A 17107-nucleotide genomic window follows, 5' to 3' on the forward strand; every position below is an offset into this window, starting at 1 on the left:
AAACCTTTAGGAAGCATCATATAACTTCCTTTGAGGGGTTGGGGGAAAGGGTTGGGGGAACTAGCCCTGTGTCCCACCACAGCCACCATGAGGCTGTGAACACATGGGAGCTAAAGCCAGTGTTCTGATCCTGAGTTCTGGGTGTCTCTTTTGTGATTCTTCTTTCCTGATCTTAGCTAAATTAACACTGATCCTGAGGTGTTGTGGCATCTAGGTATTGAAGTCATCTTGTGAATTCAAGAGTTTCAGAGATGCTGGTATTTTTGGTCAGGGCTAATTGGTGGCCCAGGGAGACATTTCTGACAACTCCTCCCATACTTCTTGAAGGTATACATGAGCAGGAAGATGAGCTCAATCACTGGCTTAGCTCTGTCTTGAGGGGAACATTGCTGAGCTGAAGTAAAATGTGGAAAGCCTATTCAGCAATTCCACAGACTGGTTTATGTTCTGATGGGGCTTAATTATCATTCTCCTAGTAAGGGGTAAAATAGAAGTTATTATTGCCCCTTGTTCAAGTCTGTTTATGGGAATGTTCTGGGATAAGTATTTCTTTTGTGTGTAGGAAATAAATACCTCTCCCATGTTGTTGTTCTGTCATTTCAGTCATGTCCAACTCTTTGTGACCTCATTTTGGATTCTCTTGGCAAAGATACTGGAGTGGTTTGTCATTTCCTTCTCTAGCTTATTTTACAGATGAGGAAACTGAGGCAGAGTTAAGTGACTTGTCCAAGGTCACACAGTTAGTAAGTACCTGCCATCAGCTGTGAATTCATGAAGTTGGATCTTCCTGACTCCAGCTCCAGCATTCTATTCACTGTGCCAGTTGGTTGCACCCACTCCCATGCTTCTCAAAGAAAATGAACACCAACAAGAAGATGAACTCAATCACTGACTGAGCCCCATGGCCATGCTATAATTATTTAGATCTTCTGAAATACACTGAAATGACTGCATTCCAAATATATTACATGTTGGGTGACAAGATGGAATGGTGAAAGTGGGAAAACAGAAATACAAGGGAATATACTGTACCTTGTTTTACCTGTAAGAAACACACACCTGACAAAAGGCAATTTTCACATCGAAGGCAGGTTCACTGAAGTAGGACAAGAAGTAGCGGCTCATAAATACCTGTAAAACAAAACAAGTTCAGACAATCCAAATCACTGCATTTATCATTATTTTAAAATACAAACTTTAACTCACTGGACATCAGTCACATATTGGCTACTGAACAAAACCTAGATTGGGCAGCTGTCCTGAACAACACTGACGACTCAGCCTGGTTTCTTTACCTCCTTCCTACCAAAAAAGACATTTCTGCCTTTACAAAGGGTGAATTCTCTTCAAGAGGATACAGTTGCAGCCATTTCACACCCTTTCTCCATCCCTACTCTGCTGGGGTTTTCAGTAGGATGAAGAAACAGCCTCTTTAGACTGAAGACTAGTTAAATCACAGATCAAGGAAACTAGGAATACTTATTTAGATCTATTAAGAGTCTAATTAATGCAGTTTCAGCCCCTAATGATTCATGCTTTTCCTAGCTCCCCTAAGGGGAAATTCTGCTCGAATTGCTGGCTTCCAGGCAGTGACTTTGGGCTTAACCTCTCTGGTCTTCAGCTTCTTCTTCTGTAAATTAAGAGAGATGCATGAGGTCGTATTTGTGACTTTCCTGGCTCCAAATCAGTGACCTTGTAATCATCTGACTATTTAAGTGAGGTTCAACCAAAATGTCCAGATTGCTAACTCTCTTCTTCCTTCATGCCTATAAGGCACACCTCTCTCACTTCCACCCCTGGAAATTGCTAACTTCCTTCAAGACTCAGATCTAGCCCCATTGCCAACAGGAAGCCTTTTCTGACCCACTTACACACCCCCAGAAGCAGCTAGCACAGCACTTTGTATCAATTTCTAATGAATTTTGTACATCACTATAAAGTGTCTTCCCTCTTAGAATGTAAAACCAAGAGGTCTTGAGAGGAAGGTCTGTTTTGCTTTTGTCTTTGAATTCCAGCAACTTACTGAATTAATAAGTTGAATATTCATGTTTTCACAGATATTATTTATCAACATGCATACATTACTATAAACCCTTCTTACTCTGCCTGAATATGTTGTTTCTATGGTATGAATTTAGCAATATTTTTGTTATTTCTGATATGAAATACTCTTAAGGTAAGGTAAAATTCCTCATATGTTCCCTCTCTCCCTCCCTCCCTCTCCCTCCCCCCCTCCCCCCCCCCTTTCCCCTTCCCTCCTTCCCCCCCCCCTTCCCTCCCTCCCCCCCTCCTCCCCCCCCCCCCCCCCCCCCAATAGGTCACATACATTATCTTATTTCCCCCCCCTCCTTCCCTCCCTTCCTCTCCCCCTCTTTCTCCCTCCTTCCTTTCTCTTCCTCCCTCCATATCTCCTTCCCCTGGAAGGTATGAAGATTTCTCTGTCCTTGGGGGAGGAGCATGGTATAAAAAGTGAGGTAGACAAAGGAGCAATAACACAGAAATCCTGAGGATGTAAAGACTACACACACTGCCACTGACTGAAAACAACTGACAGATATTTTCCCATAATCTAAAAGCTGCTTTTATATACTTCAAGCTTTGCAAAATAGGTCACATACATTATCTTATTTGAGCCTCACAACAGCAAGTGATGTAGGCACTACTGGCATGATTTTACCTATGAAGGAAACAGTCTGAACAATGTTAAGTGGTGAAGTGACTTTCCCAAGGTCACACAGTGTAAGTGTCCTGGAGGCAAGATTTGAGTCAAGGTTTTCCTGACTCTTAGCCCAGTACTCCCAGTGCCTGGTATTGTCACAGTTTTCTCTATCGTCCTTGAAATGGAGTACCATCTCTATTAAAATGAATCTAATTGAATGTTAAATACTCACAGGAGAGGAAGCAAAAATGTTCCCTGTTTTATCCAGTACTCTGACAGTGCTCAAGAAATACAAAAAAAAAAAAGCAAAGAACTGAGACTGAGGGAAATCATTCTCCCACTTAATGTGGTTCTGCCTTCTTCAAGTTCCACTGTCTGCCTCAGTTTCCTTAAATGTAAAATGGAAATAAAAATAGCACCTACCTCCCAGGGTAATTGTGAGGATAAAATGAGATAATATTTGCAAAGTGCTTAGCACAGTGCCTGGTACATAGTAGGTGTTTTATAAGTGTTAGATTACTATTATTATATAGTCTTGCATCTGACACATCATGAAGAGCTGGCAACAGCAAGAGCTTGAAAGAGTTTAGTAGCAATGACTGATACGTGATTGCTGCACAGTAAGTAAGCAGTTTTTTTTCAACCGCTGAAAGGTGGATAAAGAACTGATATCATCTGAATCCAGACTGAAGCATGCTATTTCTTTTTCATTTTCTTTGTGTTGTTCTCATCTTCTTGTACAAAATGACTGCTATGGAAATGGTTCACATGATTGCACATGTATAACCTTTATCAGACTGCTTATGGTCTCAGGGAGGGGAGAAGAGAGGCAGAAAGGAAGGGATAGAACTTGGAATTGAAAACTTTTAAAAATGTTAAAAATTGGCTTTAACATGTAATTGGGGAAAAAATAAAACATTGTTTAAAAAAAGAGATGGGGATAGAGGCAATGATAAAATTCAGACATCTACCTGAAAGGGACAATGTGTCTTTAATCTTTAATGAATGAAGAAGCTCGTTATGAGAAGCAAGCATCCCAGCCTTTCCTGGCACTGGCTACTCTCCCTGAGTGATGTACCCTTACCCATTAAGTTGCAATAGAAACTCCTTGTTCCTGGGGGACATTAAAATACAAGGGGCTTTTAATGTCATAAACCCATTGATTGCTAAAAAAACTTGGTAGATAATTATATTTCCTGACAGGGCAAAGGATATGTGGCACCATTAAGTAGAAACACATAAATGCCTAAGACATTATTTCAGTATGACTCTAAAAGGATGTTAGTCTCAACTTCCTGTGTACAACATGGTACCCAAGAGTGGCATGAACGGAGGGGAGGAGGAGATAATTTGAGGAACTTATTGACTTTTGCTTTTTTTTTCTGATTCTTTCAGGAAAAGAACCTTAAATAAAGCCTTGCTATGAATCACTACTAAAATTCTCATCATTATGATCTTATGAGAGTAAACAGTTATTTTGAATAAGGCAATGATAAGTTGTATGCATCAGGATCCTCAAAAGAATGTACAGGTACATCTCATTTTATTAAACTTCATAGATATTCAGTTTTTTGTTTTTTTTTATTCAGATATTTTGTTTTACAAACTAAAGGATTATGGCCCTAAGTCCAGCAAGTCTACTGTTACCATTTTTCCAAAGCATATGCTTGCATTGTGTCTCCGTGTCACATTTTGGTAATTCTTGCAATATGTCAAACTTTTTCCATGATATCATATCTGTTATGGTGATCTGTGATCAGTGATCTTTGAGGCTACTATTGTAATTGTTTTAGGGTGCCATGAACCACACCCATATAAGACAGAGAACTAAATAAATGGGGTATGTGTTCTGACTGCTCCATCGACCATATCACTCTCCCTCTCCTCAGGCTTTCTTACCAGAGACACAACAATAATTAAACTAGGTCAGTTACTAACCCTATAATGGCCTCTGTGTTCAACTGAAAAGAAGTCAATTGATGCAGCAAAATTCCTCATCATCTTATTTTAAGAAATCACCACAGCCACCCCAACCTTCAGCAACCATCATCCTGATTAGTCAACATCCATCAACATCAAGGCAAGACCCTCCACCAGTAAAAAAAAAAAAAAGATTTACAACTTTACAGAGATCCAAATATTGGTTAACATTTTTTAGCAATAAAGTATTTCAATGAATACACTTGTTAGACATAATACTATCACACACTTAATAGACTACAATATAATGTAAACATAACTTTTACAAGCAAAAAAATCGTGTGACTTTTGTTATTTTGATACTCGCTTTATTGTGGTCTAGAACCAAACTTGCAAGATCTTCAAGGTATTGCCTCTATTATGTTAAGCCTAATGAAGTCAAAATTAAAAGTGAAACAGGTAACCAGAGGGGGAAAACTTTCAAATGAATTTTTCTTTTAAAGATCTCATACCCAACACACCCAGAAACTGATTCAAATTTATAAAGCTATGAATCATTACTAAATAGACAAATGATCTGAGCAAATAGTTTTCAAAGGAAGACATCTAAAATATCAACTATATGCCAACAATCTCCAAATCATTAATAATTCGATAATGCAAACTGTCATTCAGATTGGCAAAAATGACAAACGTTGGAGGAACTATGGGAAAACAGGCATAATGATGCACTGCTGGGAGAGCCATGAATGGGGACAACCATTTTGAAAGCAAACTCAAATGAGACACAAAAAGTAACTGAACATTACAAGCTCTTTGACCCTACTATACATCTGTGAGGTCTAGACTCCAAAGAGACCAAAGAAAGAGAAAAAGGAGACAAATGAGCAAAAATATTTACAGTGGCCCTTCTTCAAACCAGAATGGCTAAACAAAATATGGTATGTGAATATGATAGGATATTATTGTCCCATAATTAATAACTAAATGGACAGTTTCATAGGAAACTGAGACCTTTATAATAGATGCAGAATAAAATGCACAGAAATAGGAGAACAATTTATATGATGACAGTATTATAAAGAAAAACAACTCTGAAAGACTTTGGAATTCTAATCAATGAAATGATTAATCATGGATCTGGAGCACCTCCTGCCAGAGCGGTGATGGATTCAAATGCAGAATGAAATAGCTGTGAGTTTTGCTGGACTGTGCATATTTATTATGAGGGTTTTCTTTTACTTTTTTATTGTTCAGTTGGGGAAGGCAACAGGAGGCAGAGATAAATGCTTGAAAAAATAGATTACTTTTAAAAAAAGAATGCATCATGTTGTTTTTATGCAGGGCAACCATTTATAAGAGAAATGGAACTATGATGTATCTTAATGACCCAAATCAATACTTAATTTCACCTGGGCTGCCAACTGAGTCTCAGGATTTTAGAAGAGTCATAGTTGTATACAATGAAATTGTGCTGTGAAACCCTGGACTCATTGTGGTTTGTCACCATATTAAAACACAAAGGAAACAGATAAAAAAAATTGAGATTTTTAAAAGAAACTTGGATGGTTTCTTAGGTTGAATTGATATATAATGTATTTGTTATCTACAACCACCAGTATTTTCTGATTTGTTAGACTGGCTTAAAAGTACAAAGCCTATGAGCACATGTATGACAGGTATTGTTAAAAAGAAAATAAACCAGACTCAGATTTCCCATATGCCCAGTTGAACTTTCTCTATCATGTGGAAAAGGTCAAACTAAAAATTAGCAAACCTTGAAACCTGCAAAAGGACTGATATAAACAATAGAATGCAATTTAATTTATCTTTTTCAAGGTTAACCTCCTGGAGAAGCCCATCTACAATCAGTCTCTCAATTTCCTCTCCTTTCCCTTACTTCTAACTCTGCAGTCTAGCTTCTGACCTATCATTCAACTGAAATTCCTCTCTCCATGCTTACCAATGATACTTAATTTTCAGATCTAACAGTTTTTCCCCCTCAATCCTCAGCATTCTTCACAGGACCTTGTTGATCATCCTCTCCTCCTTGATACTTTCTTCTGTTTTGGGGACTCAATTCTCCTAATGCAATCCAGTCCAATAAATATTTATTAAGCACCTACAAATCTCCAGTCATTGTGCCAAATTTAATAAATACAACCCAATGAGCTTACAATCTAAAGGGGAGACAGCACGCAAAAGGAGGTGAGAATAGGGGTGGTGGGGTACCTAGGACACCTGAGGCTATCCAGCAAGGAGGAACCATGTTCTGTACAGTTTAAAACAAGCATAGAAGCAGATGCAAAATTGGGAGTCTGGTTTCTGATGGGGGAGGGGGAGGGGTTTATGGGCGATGCCATGGTTGCTTTGAATGAATATGGGGTGATCTCCATATAAGGCCATGGGGGTGATCACCTTATAAGGCCATAAATGTAAAACTGCGATGTGATTGGCTCGGATTCGCTATATATTTTCTTGTGTGAGAGGGCGCTCTCTCTCTCTCCGCCATGTAACTGTTGAAGAATAAACCACCCCGCTTCACTCCTCCGCCTTCTGTCTGGTGTTTTTCCCCGTGAGGGGCCGGTGACGACCGAAGACCCGGGATGGGTAAGTGAGAGGGCCGTGGGGCTAGTCGTCTAGATCTGTTGTGAAGGCAGACGCCCGCAACAGGTTTCTGCCCCCTAAAAAGGAAGGCATTGAGAGGAGCTTGGTACTCTACCCTCTAGTCCTCCAAACAGAGAGGAAAGGAGGCTGAGGGAGGAGGGGTGAGTCGAGGTTTGATTTGGGAGCATGGTGGTGAGTTTAGAAGTGATAAGCTTATCTGAGAGTGGCATCTTGTTGGTTCTCAATTGACCTATGTGGCCAATTCTTTTCATTCTCCTTGGCTAGATCTTCACCCAAGTCACACTCCCCAACCATGGACCTCCCCATTCCTCCTTATCACTCAGGTTTGTCATGTAGATGTAATCTTCAACTCTTTATTCCTCCCTCCCCCCCATCCTATATGTTCCCAAGATCCATCACTTCTACCTGTCTTTACAGTATCTCTCATCTGTGCCCCTTCTCTCCTCACACTCAAGTACAGACCCCTATCACCTCATGCCTCGACTATTACAATAACTTTCAGGTTGATCTTACTGCTTTGTGTCTTATGCATTCCAGTCCATCCTATACTCAGCTATCAAAATGATCTTTCTAAAGCAAAGGTCTAACCACCACCTCCCATTCAATAAACTCTAATGCTCCCTATTACATCCAGGATCACATCACCTGTATAAAATTCTCTGAGTTTCTTTTAAAGTCATTCATGACCTATCCCCTTCCTACCTTTCTAGTCTTCTTAGTCAGTTGGTCAAAGCACATTTATTAAGCACCTATTATTGCCAGGTACTATCTTATTAATGCTGAGGATACATTGGTGGTCCTAATTCTCAAGAAGTTTACAGACTCATGGAGGAGACAATTGGGAAACAACTATGTAAACAACAAATGCAACTATATAAATATATACTAAAATATACAAGATAAATGAGAGGTAGTTAATGGAGGGAAGGCACTAGCATTACATCTTACTTCCTCCTTCTTCCCTACATATTCTGAGACCCAGGGACACAGTCTTTCTCTTGCTATTCCTTGCACAAAATACTCTACCTCCGGACAAAAGGCATTTTCACTCACTGTCCCTCATGCCTGGAAAGCACTCTCTCCTCATCTCTGCCCCCTGGATTCCCTGGCTGCCTTCAAGTCCCAGCTAAAATCCCACCATGGTTCCCTCCTGTTTCCCTAAAATGGGTATTAGTTTTCACCAAAAGAAAACTGTCCCTACTAATTGGTTGGCCCTTGCTTTCTGTGACACAGCTATACAATTATACATTATCCAAAAGGAGTTTATTATATCTTCAAGACATACAATACATAAGATATAAAATGTCATATCATAAATTTAGAAAGACATGGGGAAAAAAATCAATTACCAAAGTTCTTGATTTAACATGGAATAAAGAGGATCGTGGAAGACAAAATGGATAATTTTGATTATATAAAATTAAAACCTGTTAAAGTTTAATTTAATTATAATAAAATTACAATAAATAATAATAAATTTTATTGAAATTTAAAATTTAAAAATAATTTTGTACAAACTTAATAAAACTAAGATTAAAAGGTAAATAATTAACTGTGGGAAAAAGCTTTGCAACAAGTTTTTCTGGTAAGAGTCTCATTTCTAAGATATATAAGGAACTGATTCAAATTTACAATAAAAAGACTTTTCCCAATTAATATATTGGACATGAGCTAACAGTTCTTAAAAAGAAATGCAGACTATACATAGCCATATAAAAATAATCAGAAAATTGTAATTTAAAAAAATTTTTACCTACCAGGTACAGATGATTAAAAAGGAAAATGATAAATTTTGGAGGGGCTATGGGAAAACAGGCACACTGATACACTGTTGGTGGACCTGTGAATAGGTACAATCATTCTAGACAGCATTTTAGAATTCTATACAAAAAGTTATTGAATAGTATGTGCCCTTTGATGCAGCTATACCCCTGCTAGGCCTGTAGATGTAGATCAAAGAAAGAGAAAAAGGTTATTTTTTCCTTTGAACAAAAATATCTGTAGCAACTTTTTTGTGGTGGGGAAAAAAAAAACAACTAGAAACAAATGGATGTCCAACAATGGAGGAATGGCTGAACAAATTATTGGAAAAGAATATGAAAAAATACTCTTGTGTTGTAAGAAATAATGAAACATATGATTTTAAGAAGACATGAAAAGATTTATGTGAACTGATTAAAAGTCAAGAGAACTAGTAGAACACTATATGATAAGATCAATTATATTATAAAAAATGAACAACTTGGAAGATTTGTATAAACTGACAAAGAATAAAATAGGCAGAACCAGGAGAATGATCTATACAACAGTACTATAAAAACAAATGTCTTAAAAAACTTTAAGATCTATGATCAGTACAATAACCATTCATGATTTCAGAGAAACAGTGATGAAGCATACTCTCCATTAATTCAGGGTACAGAATAAGACCATATAGTCATTGAGAGAATTTGTTTTGCTTGACTATGCATTTTTGCTAGAACTTTTTTTCTTTTATTAACGGAGTGGGAGTGAAAGAGAGATGAAATAGATCTCCATTAATTTTTTAAACAGAAGTAGGGGAACTGCTATGAAATGTTTCATACATTTTCAGATGAGGTTATTAAATTAGTTTTCCTTAACTTTTTTACTCTGTTATGAAAACTCTCTTGGAGTGGGAGTAACCTGCAAATGTTGGCAACATAAAAACAAAATGTATCAATAAAACTTTTTTAAAAAATTAAAAATAAATGATAGAAGATGAATGAAAACCATTTCTGAATTAATAATAACAAAAGCTTAATTTGTTCACTTTTTCCTTAACTTTTCTAGAACTGTAAGACTATTTATAAAACTGGCCCTAATTCTTTTCAGACAAAATCAACATCTGCATCTCCACTTAGGATTCAATGATTCCTGACTCTCTGCCATCACATAAACCATTTTACCAATATGGAATGCATGATCTCATTATGAGGTCACATGCTTCTTCCTATCCTTCAAAATACTTCTAGACCTACTTTGTTTTATGAGCTTCAGGATGAGATGAGACTTTGGAATTTTAGTTCATTTCTTCACCCCTATTATTTTCCACATTAAAAAAAACTGATCCCATTCATAAAATCATGCAACTTTTTGCATAAAAAAGCTGTGTTTTGAATGTTATGAATTTTCATATGCATTCAACTGTGGTAAGTCTATAAATTTTTTGTGGGAACGAAAATCAGTTTTGAAAAATGTTCTCTAGAAAAATGTGTTATAAATCTCCTTGTAGAAATAGCAGTAAACCATGCCAAAAGCCATATTTAAGCTATCCCATACTAAAACACAACCTTTTACACCTAGAAATTTATTTTCATGTAATTTTATCCATAGCATAATTAGTTAAAATTCCACATCCTCAAGCACCCCTCAAAAAAATCATTCAGATAGGGGCGGCCAGGTAGCACAGGGAGTAAGAGCACCGGCTCCAGTGTCAGGAAGACCTGGGGATTGAATCCGGGCTCAGACACTTAGCACCCATCCAGAAACACCTGGGACGTGTAACCTTGAACAAGTTACTTAACCCCAATTGCTTAGGGGTGGCCATGTGGCTCAATGAGTAAGAGCACCAGCTCCAGGATGACCTGGGGATCAAATCCAGGCTTGGATACTTAGCACCACACCCAGAAATAACTGGCCGTGTAACCTTGAGCATGTTACTTAACCCCAATTGCTTTAAAAAAAAAAATCATTCAGATTAAAGTATAGGCTTACTGACCTTATACTATTGCCATTTATAAGAGTTTAATATTTCTAACATTTCACCCATTGCTAAGTATATATGACAAAAAAATTGGATAATAATTTTTAAATTAATTAATAATAGTTTTTGTAAATTACCTGATACAGAATAATATAGCACAAAAGGAAGTGTCTAAATATTCTTTAAAAAAAAATAAGAATTATTTAAAATTCCTTTCAATGAGAAAAAAAGATATACAAAACCATTTGAATAAAGTAGGGGGAAGGAAAGGTTATCAATATGAAGATATCTTTTTTTATTCTGTTTAATAATTTTCATAAATAGGAATAAAAACAGGTTTTGTTCTCCTTTTATGTACTTTTACCGGCCAATCAGTTGACTATCAGAAAGCTTGTAGAATGGAAGGTAAGTTCCTTTTGTGTTTAATATATGAAAATGAAGTTGAGAGGTAAGAATATTTATTGAACAAGAACCATGTTTTGCTTCCATCCAGTGATGTGTGTATGTGAGTGTGTATCAATACATATATATGTATATGTGTTTATGTGTGTACATATGCATATGCATATGCGTGTATACACAATCCAAAATTCAATTTGAAAATATTTATTTGACCCAAATCATGTTTAAGTAACTATGCTAGGTACTAGAAATACAAATATGAAAAACAACAAATTCCCTGCCCTGGAGGGACTTACAACCTAACAGAGAAACAAGACACTGACAAATATTTTAAGAACTCAATGAATGTATAATCTTATCAACAGGAGTAATCTATCCCACAGTGAAACTACAACCTCTCTATGCCTACTCATCCTCTGCAATTCTGTCCATGTTCCCCTATAAAATCCTCCACTCAGTCCTTGGCAGGGTATTGAGAATCTTCCTCAAGATCTCTTGGCATTGAGTAAACACCAGTGGAACTTGGGGTCTACACTTCACTCATGACTGACTCACTTCTTTTCTCCATTATACTTTTCTCTGCTTTTTATTGCTTCTCTAGCTGCAGCCTAGTAAAACCTACCACGTACCTTTCCATCACCCTTTAGGTGATCTGAAACTAATTCTTTGGGAACTGTGGTATTCTTCAATTTGCAGAAACTTAGTGTCCCCAGAAGAATATTGAGAAGGTCGCCTTTTGTTTTAGGGAGCAGCTTGTAATTTCCCAAAGGCAATGTAATTTCCTCACCTCCTCCTGCTCTGGACCCATCCTTTTGAAGTTTCTATCTAAGATATATGTGCTGATGGACCAACTCAGTGAGGTATCAATTCAACTACATGTCATAGCCTGAACAATAAGTCTTCACTTAGGTCTTTCTATATAAATAACGATGGTTTTTTTTTTTTTGCCTTTTTTTTTTGGAGGGCAATTGGGGTTAAGTAACTTGCCCAAGTCACATGGCAAATAATGATGTTTAACTCTTTTGGTTGATTATAGATATAATTTAGGAGGCTCTACAGAATTCCAAGGCATGATACATTTAGCAGAACATTCGTAAATAAGTGGATCTGGAAGACCTCACTATCATTAGAAAATCCAACTTTTGTTTGGATTCTGCTTTAAATATCTGCCATGATAGCAAACACCTTTAGTGAATGTCTCCCTGTTTTACACCTCACTTGATATTAATAACCAGAGGGTCATGGTCATTAAGCAAACTTACTCTATTATGGGCTCTTTCAAGGAATCTAAAATAATTCTGACATATGCATGGTAGAAATCTTTGAGAATATTTAAGACATTTTGTTCTAGTGAGGAAGGTTTTTTTATATTCGACAATCAATAGGCATAAAGTTATAAAGGGGAATTCTAGTCCCACTGTATTCTGCGTTTGTTGAATGAAGCACTACTTTATGAAGGACACTGAGAGGGGCAAAGGTTGAAGGGCCTTGAAATGATATAACATGAAGCTGTCTCCCTCATCAAAATTTATGCTCTCTGCCTTCTTAAACTACTCCTATCTAAATCTCTCTCTCATGGACCCATTGCCATATTACCACCTTCTAAACCTCTCTACCTGAATCTCTAATCAAGAATGTCCAAAATGAAACTTCTATTACCCCTAAAACCTTTTCTAAATTTTCTTATTTCTGTCGAGGGCACAACTATCCATCCAGCTTCCCAGGCATATAACCTCACAAACAACTTTGAATCTTCTCTGCCTCTCCTCCTATATTTAATCACTCGATAATCATCCCTTCACAATATCTCTAGAGTCTACCTATACCCCTTCTCTTTGCTAACACAGCCATCATCCAATTTTCAGATTTCCTCAACCTCCCACCTACCATTCAGCCAACTTTCTCCCCTCTTTCATCCTCCTCAAAAATGCAAATTGCTAAACTGAAAACATAAACCTGACCATGTAACTGCCATTCTCAAAAAGTTCAACTGACCTCTAGAGTAAAATACGAAGTCTGCTATTTGATATTTAAATCTGCCCATAATCTGGCTCTCACAATTTTTTCTAGTATTATTTCATACTGTTCTTTATTAAATCATGATGTCTGAATTTTTTGACAAAAAGAAGTTTTTAAAATCAAATTAAGGACATATGAAGAGAGACACCATCTGCATCCAGATAAAGAACTGATAAATAGAAGTATGTACAGAATAATTTTATAATATATATTATACATATTATGTGTGTGTGTCTGTTGTGTCTAATGATAGCCATATCTGGGGCAGGGGGGAAGAGAGGAAAGAAAAGGAAAAAAAAAGAAATTTGCATGACAACTTTATTGCATATTTGGAAGGAATAGCAAGTTACACATGGTAGATTTGCAATTTCATGTGCAATCGTCTTTTTTTATTGCACTGTTATAGAAATACTTGTTTTGTTCCATGAATTGAAAATAAAATAAATTATTTAAAAATCATATGGACATCTTTTATTCACATTCTCTCCCTTTGCTGATACATTATGATTAAATAATATTGATTCTTTGGTCATTTTTATTATTTCACCTTCTAGGCACTCTATGTGAGCGTTTTCTCAAATACAGTCTATATCATACTCTCACTAAATAGAAATATTATCAGCAGAACAGATAAAGTATGAAACCATCAGTTTTTTTTTAAATTGGTAAACAATAAAAATAGAGAAGCATAGATTTAGAGCCAGGAAGGATTTTAGAAGACATCCCATCCAATCTGCATCCCCTCATTTCATAGATGAGGAAACCAGGGCTAATAAAGGGTAAATGACTTGCCCAAGGTTATGCAGGTGGTAAGAAGTGGTAAGAGGTAGTGGGCATTGGAGACAGAGTTTGAATTAGATCCTCAGACTCTCAAAGCCAGTGCTCTGGCATATCACTATAACATGATATACTTTATTTATCATAGTGCACTGACAAGAAGGGATTGTTGTTTTTTTGCTATTGTTGAATCTTTTCAGTCACATCTGACTCTGTGACCCCATTTGAGGTTTTCTTGGCAGAGATACTGGAGTGGTTTGCCATTTCCTTCTCCAGGTCATTTTAAAGGTGAGGAAACTGAGGCAAACAGGGTTAAGTTTTAATCACGGATTTGAAGTCAGGTCCTCCTGACTCCAGGGCCTGTGCTCTATTCACTGCACCACCTAGCTGCCCCCACTCCAGTATCTTTGCCAAGGAAATCCCAAAAGAGGTCACAAAGTCAGATATGACTGAACAGCAACAAGTAAAGTAGAAAATAAGTGTGTAGTGCTCAAGGAATTAATAAAGGATGTTGGCTGTGCAACAGACACCACCTTTGAAAGCCTCTCCCATAGAGTCTATGGGTACTGTTTCTGTATATTTCTTTTTTTTTTTACAGTATTATTAGACCAATGTCATCTATGATAAAATAGACTGTGTAACTCTGGACAAATCACTTAACATCTCAATATCTAGGCAAATTTCTATGACTCTAGTTGCAGAGACAGTGTCCAAACTGTATTGGCAAAAGGGTTATCCTCAACTGTTAGTTCCATATATCAATGAAAATATAGGTGTGGTCCCTGTCCTCATTCTATTGAACTACTGTATGAAGGATATAAATAGTCTATATAGTTGGTGGCAAAGCTTTTGAGAAAGTACCCCATATTATTCTTATACAGAACTATGGATTAAATAATAATATAATAAGATGGATTCAGAAAGGTTTGGAAGATTCAGAAAGCAACTGTTAATGGTTCAACGTCAGTGAGGTCTCCAGAGACGCGCCTTTCTGCTTTCCCCTGTGTGGTTTAATATTGTTATCAATATCTTGGATTTGCATCAAATATCTTGCTTTTGCATGGATGGCATGTTTATCACATTCTCAGATGATACAGACTTCAAAGGGACAGCTCACCTTGACAGGTTAGAGAATTGGATTGAAAATTCTAAGATGAAATACAATAAAGATAAATGTAAAGTTGTGTACAGGGTTCCCAAAATAATCACTATTGGAGTTACTTATGCTAACCCCCAATTGGCTGGCCACATCCACATACATTATAAAACTGAAGTCCAGTTGTTTGGCTATATTGTCATTTCCAAAAAGTCATTCAAAACCAGATAATTCTTTCCCAGTCAGCAAAGATGGCTCCTTTAAGGCTAGGAGGTGCCTTCTTTCAGCAGGCTTTTTCTCCTTTCCCCATGGCTATGCCCAGCTTCATGGATGCTTTACTGGACACTGGCTGCCAGATAGCACCAGTCAGGCCACTGCCACTGGGCTGCTGCTTCTGAATAAGCAAGGCTCTGGACAGTGGCTGTGAGACAAGACTGAAGAGGAGGTTTTGCTGCTAGGTAGCAGCTGGCAGGCAGGACTAAGCTTCTGGAAGCATCATCGCCCATCTTCTGGATTCAAGGTTCATGGAGAAGCAATAGATTTGTCTGCCTAGATGCTGAGCTCTCTTCAGCAAGAGTGTGACTCTGCTCTTTGTACATGGAGTGCTTCCCAGTTTTCAGCTTTGTATACACTCAAAGCCTAATCCCCAAGATTGTCATCTCCCTTTAGGACCTGGAGAAGGTTTGCCTTTCCTTTGGACAAAATCTAGCTCTTCAAAAGCCCTTCCCCATGTAACTCTCCATTTAATTAGTTTCAGATCAGTTGTCTGTTCTGTTTAGGATCTTTAACTTGAGTGTAAAATTTTGTTAAAGGTTTTTTCAGAATGCACTGAAATAATCATGTGGGGTTTAAAAATTATTTTTGGTGTTTAAAAACCTAATTATGCTAATTGTTTCCTATATATCTGTATATCCTATAGATCTGTTTATCTATATATCTGTATATCCTATATATCTATATCTCTGGTATGATTCCAAACTGATCACAGTGAATTTGCATTCTGGTTATGATTTCCTTGTTAGTGTTTCATTTCACATTTTTACACCAATATCCTTCAGTGAAATGGGTTTCTGGTTCTCATTCTTTGCTTTCTCTCTACCTTCTTTGGGTAGCAAAATAATATTTATCTCATAAAAGTAATCTATCAGAGTGCCTGTGGTCTCTAATTTTTAAGAATAACTTTTGTAAGATGGTATTTTGTAGCATGAGTATTAACTGCTCTTTAAAAGTTTAATAGAATGATTTTGCAAATCCATGTGACCCAGAATCCCCTCTGCCCCCAAGCATTTATGATTAACTAATTTAATTTTTTACAGATAGGGTTCTTTAAAATTTAAATTTAAAATTTTAATTTTAATTTAAAATTCCTCAATTGTTACTTTCAGTATTTTGTATTCTTGTAAATAGCCATCAATTTTACTCAATTGTTACTTTCAGTATTTTATATTCTTGTAAATAACCATCAATTTCCTTTAAGTTCTACTTTCTACTGGTATAGAAATATGCAAGGCAGTTTTTCCAGATGAAATTTTAAATTAAAACTTTGTAAATTATGCCACATAACTTTTCCCCTACATCCTTCCCTCTCCCTCCCCAGAAAACTTTTTCTCATAACAAAATTTCTTTTAAAGAAAAAGAAAAAAGAAATCTTTAAAACCAATCATCATATTAAAAAAAATCTGACAATAAACATAATGTTGCAAACTTAAGGGAGCCTCCCCTCATCCCAGAACCCCAATCTCTACAAAGTTAGGGAAAGTTTCTTCTCATAAATCACCTTTAGGATGAAGACTCTTCTTTATAATCATACAACAATCATTTTCAATTGTTTTGTAGTGGTTGTTCTTTGTATTTACACTGTTTTAAGTCATTTTGTATACCA

At 36.8% G+C, this 17107-nt stretch overlaps 1 protein-coding gene across 22 annotated transcripts in view; it reads right to left on the reverse strand.

Moving 5' to 3' along the window:
* Positions 1-17107, reverse strand: part of MAPK10 (mitogen-activated protein kinase 10) — a 257723-nt gene that overhangs the window by 95182 nt on the left and 145434 nt on the right. For 21 of the 22 annotated variants that reach the window (XM_069093364.1, XM_069093328.1, XM_069093333.1 and 18 more), the window contains one exon: positions 1060-1131. In XM_069093364.1, the coding sequence (XP_068949465.1) occupies positions 1060-1125 (66 nt within the window). In that variant the 5' untranslated portion in view covers positions 1126-1131. Of the gene's footprint in view, positions 1-1032; positions 1132-17107 lie in introns of all 22 variants that reach the window. The other variant, XM_069093468.1, reaches the window with a different exon arrangement.

This window comes from Petaurus breviceps, unplaced genomic scaffold (assembly GCF_028583685.1).
Source record: "Petaurus breviceps papuanus isolate PSGF00001 unplaced genomic scaffold, PetGlider_PUasm1.0 126, whole genome shotgun sequence".
Classification (NCBI taxonomy): Eukaryota; Metazoa; Chordata; class Mammalia; order Diprotodontia; family Petauridae; genus Petaurus; species Petaurus breviceps.